The sequence below is a fragment of the Podarcis erhardii genome, assembly GCF_964252035.2.
Source record: "Podarcis erhardii genome assembly, chromosome: 1".
Lineage (NCBI taxonomy): Eukaryota > Metazoa > Chordata > Lepidosauria > Squamata > Lacertidae > Podarcis > Podarcis erhardii.
Window position 1 is genome coordinate 133,101,083 of NC_138497.1, and position 11,397 is coordinate 133,112,479.

The following is an 11,397-nucleotide window of genomic DNA, read 5'->3' on the forward strand; positions in this document are numbered from 1 at the left end:
ATCTCTTGACCCAACTTTGTTACACCGTCTTTTTTGTAAATAAAACTTTTCTTGTTTGAACCACTCCTGACTGAGATCCCTTGAATCTAAGTTTCCCTCACACAAGACCCCCACAGGTTAGCCTGTGGTAAATTGCAGAAATTTGTTTAATTGGCATATAGTGTGGTGGGTCTGCTATACTTAATTAGGGGCAGTTATAAGGGTGGGTCTGCTACAAGTGGTTCCCAGATCTGATAACTTGGGATTTTGTCTTGTCCAGATGAGGTCCCATTCCTTCTGAAAGAACAAGCAGGCGGTTTAGGAGTGCTCTGGGAACTACCTTTTGCCCACCAAAGCCCAGATGGCCTCTATCTACTTCTTAGGAAATACAACTTCCATCTTCCAATCTGCAAGGGCATGAAGGTCTTCAAAACATTACATAATAGGACTTCTGGAGGCGGCGCCATCGGCAATGGCGGATTCCCTCTAAATCTGAGGGAATAAGCCCCGCAGAAATCGGGTCCGAGACCAGGGAGAAGAGTTGGTGGAAGAAGACTGGAAGAAATTTAAAGACTATTTACAGAAACATTGCAAAATTATTGAATGTTAATGATGCTGGAATGAAATGAAGTGGTTTTAGCAATAAGATAAAAGGAATATGTAAAAATGGATTGATATTAGATGAAAATTCGAAGTTATAATATGTGAAGATAAGAAATTAAGGGTAAACAAAGAGGGTATGGATTTGCTGAACTAATTATTAAATGGAATACAAAAAAGGGAGGTGTGAGGAAGTCATGAAAATAAGTAAATGAGTGGTAAGAAAATAGAAAGAGGGATTTACTTTTAACTGTTTTTACTTTTCTTTACTATTTTTATTTTTCTGGTTTTTGTATTTTTTGTATTTTCTGTACTCTTTTCTTTTACTATTTTTGTAACTCTTTTCTTGTTGAAAATTCAATAAATATTATTCAAAAAAACAAAAAACAAAAAACAACAACAACAAACCAAAACATTACATAATAGATGTTGAATATTTATCCTTCCATGCCTGGAGCGGAGGGCGTGTGTGATCCTACACATGTTTATAAATGGGCATTAGGATGCTATATTGGCTCTGGCTTCCCAAAGTAAGCACACTGCGTGGGCATACAAGGATTGACATATGTACAGGGTCATCGCACACAATGCTCTTTAAACTAGCAATACTTTTAATTCCAGTTCCTACACAGAGGAGCAAATTGGTTTTAAGCTCTGGTCTTCTTTTAAATTGGACCCTACATTCAGCCATACAGTGGTACCTCGGGTTACATACGCTTCAGGTTACAGACTCTGCTAACCCAGAAATATTACCTTGGGTTAAGAACTTTGCTTCAGGATGAGAACAGAAATTGTGCTCCGGCGGCACGGCGGCAGCAGGAAGCCCCATTAGCTAAAGTGGTGCTTCAGGTTAAGAACAGTTTCAGGTTAAGAATGGACCTCCAGAACGAATTAAGTTCTTAACACGAGGTACCACTGTATATGAGTCTTATTATGGGGTGCATTTCTGATACAGCTGGGGACAGTTGTTGAGAAGCTGCCAGGAGGGTGGGGTGGAGGAAAGGCTTATTCTAGATCTTTGGCACAAAGTAGCTGAAAGGCAAGCAATACATAGAATCATAGAATCATAGAAACATAGAGTTGGAAGAGACCACAAGGGCCATCGAGTCCAACCCCCCGCCAAGCAGGAAACACCATCAGAGCACTCCTGACATATGGTTGTCAAGCCTCTGCTTAAAGACCTCCAAAGAAGGAGACTCCACCACACTCCTTGGCAGCAAATTCCACTGTCAAACAGCTCTTACTGTCAGGAAGTTCTTCCTAATGTTTAGGTGGAATCTTCTTTCTTGTAGTTTGGAACCATTGCTCCGTGTCCGCTTCTCTGGAGCAGCAGAAAACAACCTTTCTCCCTCCTCTATGTGACATCCTTTTATATATTTGAACATGGCTATCACATCACCCCTTAACCTCCTCTTCTCCAGGCTAAACATGCCCAGCTCCCTTAGCCGTTCCTCATAAGGCATCGTTTCCAGGCCTTTGACCATTTTGGTTGCCATCCCAGATACCATCCCAGAAATCCAGGATTTTGAAGGTTGCTTATCTTACACTAACAACCACCACCACCAACTGTTTGAAACCTGACAGTAATGCTGAACTTTAGTTTGCTGTGTTCTAGGACTACAAGGGTGAGTCAAATGGGCAACACTCCTTCTTGGGGTCCCAAAATCCCAGGACGTAATGGCCTGCTCATGTTCTTGAGGTGCCTTAGACTTGAGCCTTCACATATATAGCAGCCCATAGTTATCCACTGGGCATAATAGTACAATGCCATACATATTCTTTGTTGACTCACCAGTAGATCCTGTTACACCTTAGAGGCTTTTGATGGGAAGCTCTGCACACGCCACACTATTTTGAGAAGATGTCTTACATTTGCTCTTGCAGCAGTGGAGTGTAAACTATGTCCCTTTCAATCACTCTTCTATAATATAGCTGAATTCAGGGTAGAACATTTCACCACTTTGCAGTAATGACAACTAGCAGCCCAGTGGGTGACATTCTATGGCTCATGAAACACAGTGGAGCAAGATAATAGTTCTTTTTGCCCATAACCCTCACAGGATTTCTTATGGTGCATGTTGTTCTCCTAAAATAACAGCTCCGTTGCCAAAATCTCTCAGGTTTGTTTATGCACAGCTTAAGCAGAGTGAAATGAGTTGAAAGCAGTGCTTTTTTTCTGGGGGGAGGATGCAGGGGTACGCATACCCCTAAACATTTTGTGAATCATTGAGGGACAGTATTTCAATATGAGCGGGAAAATGGGAGTACCCCTAAACATTTTTTTAGAAAAAAAGCACTGGTTGAAAGGAAGATAAGAAGTCCCAGGCCAGTTAAAACTCCTCAACCAATATCTAGATAGGCCTCCACTGACTTGGTGCCCTCCATGTGCTTTGGTCTATAACTCTTGCCAACATGGCTGCGATGAAGGGGGGAAACAGTGGTGTCCTTCTGCTGGTAGCATCACCACACTCATTATGTGGGGAGAGGGCAGGACAAGGTGGCAGTAGGGAAGTGGGAGGAATCTGTGGTCTTAACCCTGCAGCTATACATACATCTGTGAGATGTCATCACCTACCGGGAGCTCCTCCAACCTCCCCCCCCCCCAACTACTCTTGGGTTCCTTCCACAGTAGTTCCTTTATCTGGTCACTTGGTTTTTACAGGAAGCCCACAGATTGTTCCACTCTGTCTGGCTGTGTTTTTGCAGAAGTAATTTGTGTTGCTGTGGAGTAATAAAGCACAAATGATGCACCAGCCTGTGTAATATGGACAAGCAAAATCCTTTTGAGGATTTTAAAGGCTACTGTACTTTTTGCTGAAAGGTGTATATCTACAAGGCTGCTTGTTTGCTGCTTGGAGTGGTTGTGTGTGACCTTTAAATGGGCAGGATTCAAGTCCTGTCAGCAGAAGGATGTCTGCATGAGCAATGAGGCTTTCTGCCCTCTCCTCCACAACTGGCTCGGGGTGTGTGTGTGTCAGGAGAGCCCCCTGGAACAGCACAGCAAGCAAAGGAGAGGGGGATTATTCCATCTGGCAAAGGAAAATGCTTCCCTGACAAAACGATCCCCTTATGGATTCTCCCTATGAATTTATTTAGAGGCATTTATACCCTTTGCCATGCAGTCTTGACTCCCAAGACAGGTTACATGCAGCTCAATACAATTAAACCATAAATTAATACCCCACCTTTCGAGAAAGTTTCTCCTCAAAGCAGCTTACAATACTTAAAATCACAACATTATTACAATATGTAAAATATTCATTCCATGACTATCCTAAAAATAAAGCCAACAGCCAACTGTAAATCAATTTAAATACCAAGGCCCAGCATTGAACAACAATGTACATTAACTCTCAAAGGTCCTCAAGAGGAAAACAGTTTTCAAGGATCTAGTAAACATTGACGATGATGAGGCCTGCCTAATCTCAGAAGAAAGTCACTGCAGAAACGGCTCAATTGCGCATGCCTTTTTGGGTGGGCATTTAGGCAAGGTCTCAAGGTACCGACAGTTTGGTATGGGTATAGGTGGTCTCCACTAACCTGGTCCCAAACTGCCCAGGGCTTTGAAGATCAGAACTGTTATGTATTGAAGTTATCACCCTGGCTAAAAGGAATATCGTGTATGTAGTTTTCACTCAGGTCCACGTCAGTTACTTTAGGCGGGAAACCCTGGGTTGTTGTTGCTACAATGTTGACAGCCGGCTGCCTATAAAAGCAGGCCGGCTGAGCTGTTTGCTGTTCAGTTCTGTTCCAGCTTACAAATAAAGAGCTGCTTTGGAGAAATTGCTGCGTCGTCTGCTATGTCTACCCACTATTTAACAAGAACCAGCACTTTGAATTGAGCTGGAAGGGCACTGACAACCTGCACAACTAGTACATTATAAGCATAAAATGTTCTGACCACCTAGTCCCTAAAGGAAGTCAGCTGCCTAATTTTGCATCAGCTGACTGCATCAAATAATCGTGAAAGGCAGGCCTATTTAAAGTTTATTTCAGTAATCTATTCTGGATGTGACAATTAAGAACAAAAGAATTGCCTCTCTAATCAGGACAGTGGCCCACCAACATACTGGTCTCGCAGTGGCCAGCCGGATGCCTGGATGTGCACAGGTAAGCCTGCTTCCATTCAAAGGCCAAAAAGAGCAATCCCTCAGTGGCACTAAATGCTCTAGCAACCAAGGTCTCTTGCGTGTTGTTAGCAAAGTTTGCTTTAAGACAAAAGGACAGCTGTTTGTTACAAAAGGTTCTTTGACTTCCAGGAGCCTTTCGTCTCGGCTTACAGATGGTGTTGTGATGGTTGTGCAACCGAGACATTTTCTGGAAAATCCCTGAATATAGAAATTGCTACTGATACAGAACTGTGTATGGGCAATCCATCTGGAAGATAAATTGTAATCTGTACGTAGCCAGTCAGGCAAGCCACACAAGCTAACAGGCTGGCTATCTATAAATCAGATAATTTTGGGCATGGTTTATGAGAAGCTCGTGCACCGACTGATCCAGCCATGGGGCTGTGCAAACTGAGGCTACCTGGGGAGTCACTTCACCACTTCTTGAGGGCTTCCAAGTGGCAGACTGAGGCGCTTGCTTGGCATGTATAGATTGCTTGCTGTTTAGAATAAAATCTTTAATCTTCTCATTCACTTGTTTTTTGTATTACTTCTGAATCTCATTTTAAAAGAACCACCTTGCATTTGGCAAGATAATGTTTTCCTGAACTTCTGAACTGTTTTGATGGTTAGTCAGTATGGGGTGTGTACATTCCTTGTTCAAGAATGTCCTAGTCAGTCTGAAGTATTTGAAGGATCTGCTAACCATTAACCTTTGTACTGTTTGTTTCCTTGAAGCTCACCTATATATTTTAATATGGAACCTGAAACTTGACTCCAAACTGGCTTTAGAAATATGGGGAAATATCCAGTCTTTCTTTGCAATGCAACCCTCTGGATAAACCAACTGAGCCTTACAAATAAGTTGCTGTTTGGTAAATTCAAAACACAATCCTTTACCCTGTAAGAGCAAGAGTTTCTCTCTGCATCTCTATGAAATAGAGAATGAATGGTTGCGTGTTGTGTATCAGTTATGTATGAGAGAAAATATACTGTTGGTATAGTGGCCCCTGAAGGTTATCCTCAAGGTCCCTGCCTTCCCACACTGGGAAGCAGCAGGAGATGGGATGACAGGTGTGGCAGACTGAATGATGGAAGAAGTCTGGCAGGAACCTGTCCTTGTCTGTTCTGAAGCAAATATCACCCCCCAAGCAAGCAGTTGCTACATTTGCTCTCTCCACCTCTCTCATTTTTGTGAACAAATTGACTTCTAAAGGGCATTTCTTTCCTCCATGCCCTCAGACCAAACCTTCTTTGGACATGCAACTGCCCAACAAACACAGTTTATGAACTTGATGACCCAACAGCAGCATGGCCAACCCACCAATTCCCACAGCCATAGCAACACATTTCCCACCTGCTGCAATCGCTGGAACTGCTGCAGGGCAGAGCCATGGTTGCCTGGCTAAAGGGCTCATCAGGGAATGGTATTTGCGACCGACAGCTCGTGAGTAGTGGTGAACGGCCTTTCAGCACTGCACTGTGCTCTTTTGCCTTGTTTAGAGACTTGGAGCCAGATCTTTAATCCAAGCAAGGGGTGGGCAGGGCCAGCCCACCCACAAGGCAAGGCAACCGCCTCAGGTGGCAGGATCCATAGGGGCAGCACATCCAGGCTCATAGAAGCCAACTCCTAGGGCTCAATGTCCCTTTGGGCTTCCTAGTAAAATATTTGAGGGGACCGCACCACATGTTGATGGGCAATGCCATTCAAATGGGGGGGGGTACCATGTCATGTGATCAATTATATGGGGCAGAGCTTACCTCTGTCTGGGCTCCAAGGAATTGCTCACTGCTGCTGCTGCTGCAGTGACAGTGACAGAGTGCTGCAGCACGCTCCTTGGAGACTGGATCTGCTGTCCCCTTAGCAGCCCCCCCCCCCGATGCTGCCTGTACAGCAGCCTCTTGGTGAATAGGACTCACTGCTGGTCTCCTCCCTCCCTTGTTCCCTTCATGCACGCCTTCTTCCTAAGCCGGGGTGGGGTGGGGGGGGAGAGCAGCACCATTTGTGGTTTGCCTCAAGGGCCAAAATGTCATGGACTGGCCCAAGCAAATGCTTCACAAGGAGGATTTTCATCAGGTCTGCAGCAGCACTCCATGCCTCCACCAGAAGATGAAAAGGGACGAATAACTGCCCACGTATGTCCCACTGAGCAAGATAACAAATTATTATCTCCACACACACACACACACCTTGATACAAGGAGCTTGGAGGGACTTTGATGGTTCTGCTCCTGCCTGTTTTATCTTCACAACAACCCCAAGAGGTAGGTGAGGCTGAGAGACAGTGATACCTTGCACTCAAGACAGTAGTGTGGCACAGCAACTATGCCTGCCTCCTACATCATACTCTGGCTAGGCAAAAGCACCCAAGGAGAGGATGACGTAGGGCTGGTGCCAGGGGAGGTGGAGTGCCAGAAAGCAAGGCTGGATAACCTTGTTTGTCCCTACCTCACCCCCAGGCCTGAGTTTTCCCACCTCTGGCCAAAATGATAGAAGCAGTCTAAATATAAGGTAAAGGGACCCCTGTTAGGTCCAGTCAAGGACGACTCTGGGGTTGCAGAGTTCATCTCGCTTTACAGGCCAAAGGAGCCGGCGTATAGCTTCCGGGTCATGTGGTGAACCAGATCAGCACACGGAAACGACATTTACCTTCCCGCCGGAGTGGTACCTATTTATCTACTTGACTTTGACGTGCTTTTGAACTGCTAGGTTGGCAGGAACAGGGACCGAGCAATAGGAGCTCACCCCATCGCGGGGATTCGAACCGCCGACTTTCTGATCGGCAAGTCCTAGACTCTGTGGTTTTAGACCACAGTGCCACCGGCATCCCAGTCTAAATATAACTGTACTTTAATAATATTATGCAAGTTGTTTCAGGGATTCTTATGGATGGGATAGAAGTACAGTCATACCTCATGTTACGTTTGCTTCATGATACGTTTTTTCAGGTTGCGTCCCGCAGCGACCTGGAAGTACCAGAAAGGGTTACTTCCAGGTTTTGCCACTCACGCATGCACGCAAAATGACGTCATGCGCAGAAGCGGCGAATCGCAACCCGGACATGTGCATGTGCTCTGCTGTGGGTTGTTTTCTATTCATGTTGCGAACGAGCCTCTGGAACGGATCCCGTTCACAACCAGATACCACTGTATACCCCCAAAAAGAAAAATATCTCCCTGAAGTAGCTACGCTGTGCCTGCCCCATAACCACTTCTGATGATTTAATGTTTCTCTGGAGGCTCACACGAAATTTGTGGACATATTTAACTAGCTATCAGGAAGAAGGAGCCTATTGAGAGACTGCATTCTCTCATGCAAACCTGCCTGGGCTTGGAGATCTTTTGGGGAGGCCCTTCTCCTGGTCGCACCACTTTGGACCTTCCTCTCTAGAGAGGCTAGACGGGCTTCCTCCTTGTTCTCCTTCAACGGGCAGCTGAGGACTTTCTTTTGGGAAGTGACCGCCTTGCAGTTTTTATTGTAATGATTTTATGTGTTCTTTGATGTGTATGTATTTTAATTCCACTAATGTTTAACTGTGTTTCGGTTACTGCCATTCTTTCTGTCTGTTTTCAGCCGCTTCGATTTTAGTTGTAAGCGGCCTTGAGTCCCCTTGTGATGCTAACAGTTCTCCCTTGTCAAAACAAAATAAAAAAATTCCTTCCAGTATTTTTTTCCAAATTCCTTCCAAATTTTTTAATTTTTTTATTTATTTTTTTTTATTTTATTTTTTTGACTATGGCAGACCAACACGGCTACCTATCTATAACCAGTTCTCCCTCGTATCAATATCCACTCTTCCTCCTTAGTCACAGGGTTTTGTTCCATCTACTTCGGATGCGACGGCGGCTCCGTTCGGGAAGCGCTCACCTCCCGCCGGAAAGTGGTACAGCCCAGAGGCCGGCCGGCCACCTTCTCCTCGGCTGGGGAAGGGAAGGAGAAAGGCCCATTCGGCGAGGCGAGGGGGGGGGGCGGGAGATTGGTGGGCGGGGAGCCCGAGGGAAGAGGAAGCCGGGGAGCGACGAGCGCGGGGTTGGGAGGCCGTCGCGGGGGCGCGCGCGCTGCCTGCCTGCCCTTGTGCAGCCCCTCCCTTCGCCGCTCTCCGGCTGGGCGTGGGACTGCGCGCTACGGAGGCAGGGAGGGAGGAGGGCTTGGATGGATTGAACTGCAGTTGCGGGGCTGGAGGCTGGCAAGGAGCCGCTGGGAGCGCGCGCGGTCGGGGCTTCCTCCCGGGCGCCTGGTCGGGGAAGCGGAGCGGGGAAGGGGGGCAGAACCCCGGAGGAAGGAAGAGGAGGAGGAGGGCGCCGCCGCCGCCGCCGCTGCTTCCCGCCTGAAAAATGAATGAATGGGCCGGGAGGCGCAGCTGAGCCGCCAGTCTCCCCGCCTTCCTCGCGGGTGGAAGGTCTCGCCGGCGAGCCGCCTTTGTTCGGCGCTCGGCAGGGCTGCGGAGTCATGAGCGCCGCCGGCGGCCGCCGCTCGGGGTGAGAAGGCGCCGCCGGAGCGAGGCCAGGCTCGCCTCCCCGCCAGATCCTCAGGGCGCCAGATCTTTCCTCGGCGATCCGGCGCTGGGTCCCTCCGCGGCGCCATGGGGAACATCTCCTCCAACATCTCCGCCTTCCAGTCGCTGCACATCGTCATGCTGGGCTTGGACTCGGCGGGCAAAACCACGGTGCTGTACCGGCTCAAATTCAACGAGTTCGTCAACACGGTGCCCACCATCGGCTTCAACACGGAGAAGATCAAGCTGAGCAACGGCTCGGCCAAGGGCATCAGCTGCCACTTCTGGGACGTGGGCGGCCAGGAGAAGCTGCGCCCGCTCTGGAAGTCCTACAGCCGCTGCACCGACGGCATCATCTACGTGGTGGACTCGGTGGACGTGGACCGGCTGGAGGAAGCCAAGACGGAGCTGCACAAAGTCACCAAGTTCGCCGAGAACCAAGGCACCCCCTTGCTGGTGATCGCCAACAAGCAGGACCTGCCCAAGTCGCTGCCGGTGGCGGAGATCGAGAAGCAGCTGGCTCTGCACGAGCTGACCCCGGCCACCACCTACCACGTCCAGCCCGCCTGCGCCATCATCGGCGAGGGGCTCACCGAGGGCATGGACAAACTCTACGAGATGATCCTCAAGCGCAGAAAGTCCCTCAAGCAGAAGAAAAAGCAACGGTAGACCAGAGAGCCCGGAAGGAAGCTGCGGTGACACGTCCCTTACGGAGCACCGGATGAATGCCTGGGCCCATCCACCTCTCCATGCTGCCCCAGACCCCTTCCGTTGCTTCCCCGTTAAGAGGCAGGGTATCGTTTTCGTGTTGGGATGCAGGTCAGATCTGCGCATGTCCGCTTCCCCCTCCCGCTGCGAAGCCGCCATGAGCCCCAGGCAGAGGAGGGAGCCTCGCCTGAGTTTTCCCATTCTAGCAGGACTAGAATACAGGCGAGGACCACATGGTTTTACCAGCTGCTTCCGTCCCTGTGGACTAACCTACACAAGGCATCCCCTTGTGGAAATTCCTCTGGAAGGTGTCTTTTTAACTAGATATGGATCTATGTAATGGGAGAAAGGACTTCGGGAGATGAAAGCCAGAAGGCTGGATTAGGGCAGGGCAGGACCCTGTTTCATCTGGATTAAAGTTTGTGCTGCCATCTCAGGATCTCAGTAGAAGCCCAAGGTGATGTGTGCATGAAGAACTAGACTTAAGAAATATTGCTTGATAGGGGAAAGATGCTGTGGTCGGGAGGGAAAAAACTGATGCAGATGAAAAAAGTACATCTTCAGTGTATATTGCTTCAATGGCTCATTGAAGCCAGCCTTTGTGGAAACTGTTTTCAGTCTTAAGATAGACATCTCCAAGGTATTTATGGTCTGGCATTGTGTCCGGTTCTTATTACCACAGTCCACATGATGCGGTGCTACTTCCTGGATTGACGTGTGTTCCCAGAAAAGTGTCCCTGCCATTTCAGTTGGGTGTGAGGGTGTGCAGCAGTGCCTGAAAGCGGGGCGGGGGGGCGGGGTGGGGGGCAAGGAGGACAGCCCTTTAGGCTTCGTTCAGAACGCAACACCCATGTACTGCTGTGTTAAAAGAGAATTCTGTATGTTGATTGTGTGTTGATGCACTTGAATTGTAAAATCTTGAGCTGCCTGGATCCTTGGTGACCTGCGGCTGCTGCCTGCTGCTGTGTTCTAAGCATTATGCTAACAGATTTTATTATCTTTTCATAACCAGTCTATACACTGTAGCAATAACCAGGAAAACATTTTCTCAATCATACTTTCTTACTGTAACATTTGACTGCAGACACCCCACCCCTTCTTCACTAAATCCAATCAGACTTAAATACTCTGACTGGCCTTTCAATCTATTAGTGCATCATTCTGGTGATTTTCATGAACCAGAGGCCCAGCTCACTGCAGCAATGAGAAGCAATGGGTTGTGGGAGGAGGCCCAAAGACACTTTGACTAAGCTGATGAAGTACAAAGAAGGAATCAGTACCAAGTGGATATTCTGAAGAGAACAAATATTTTGTGTAAGCGAGAGAACTGCCCTGACAATTCCCCTCCATGGGTGGAATTCTGAGTTCCATCAGTGAAAGCATTTGAGTTTGCTGGACCCTCCCTTCACTGTTCTGAGGGGGTTCTCTCAATCCTCCAGAGTGGATTTACAGGGAGAGGGGAGGGGGAAATCCCAATTCCTCTAGTGTGAGAACCTGTGCAGGGCT

General features: G+C 47.9%; 1 protein-coding gene across 1 annotated transcript; it reads left to right on the forward strand.

The window, feature by feature from the left end:
- Nucleotides 1–9,222: 9,222 nt before the first annotated feature.
- On the forward strand, nucleotides 9,223–11,015 carry ARL4C (ARF like GTPase 4C). Its single transcript, XM_081880010.1, has one exon. The coding sequence runs from the start codon at nucleotides 9,271–9,273 to the stop codon at nucleotides 9,850–9,852; it is 582 nt and encodes a 193-aa protein (XP_081736136.1). The 5' UTR covers nucleotides 9,223–9,270; the 3' UTR covers nucleotides 9,853–11,015.
- The last annotated feature ends 382 nt before the right edge of the window (nucleotides 11,016–11,397 follow it).

Bases quoted from the DNA above. Each gene is read 5' to 3' on its own strand.
- ARL4C (XM_081880010.1), top strand. From the start codon at position 9,271: ATGGGGAACATCTCCTCCAACATCTCCGCCTTCCAGTCGCTGCACATC.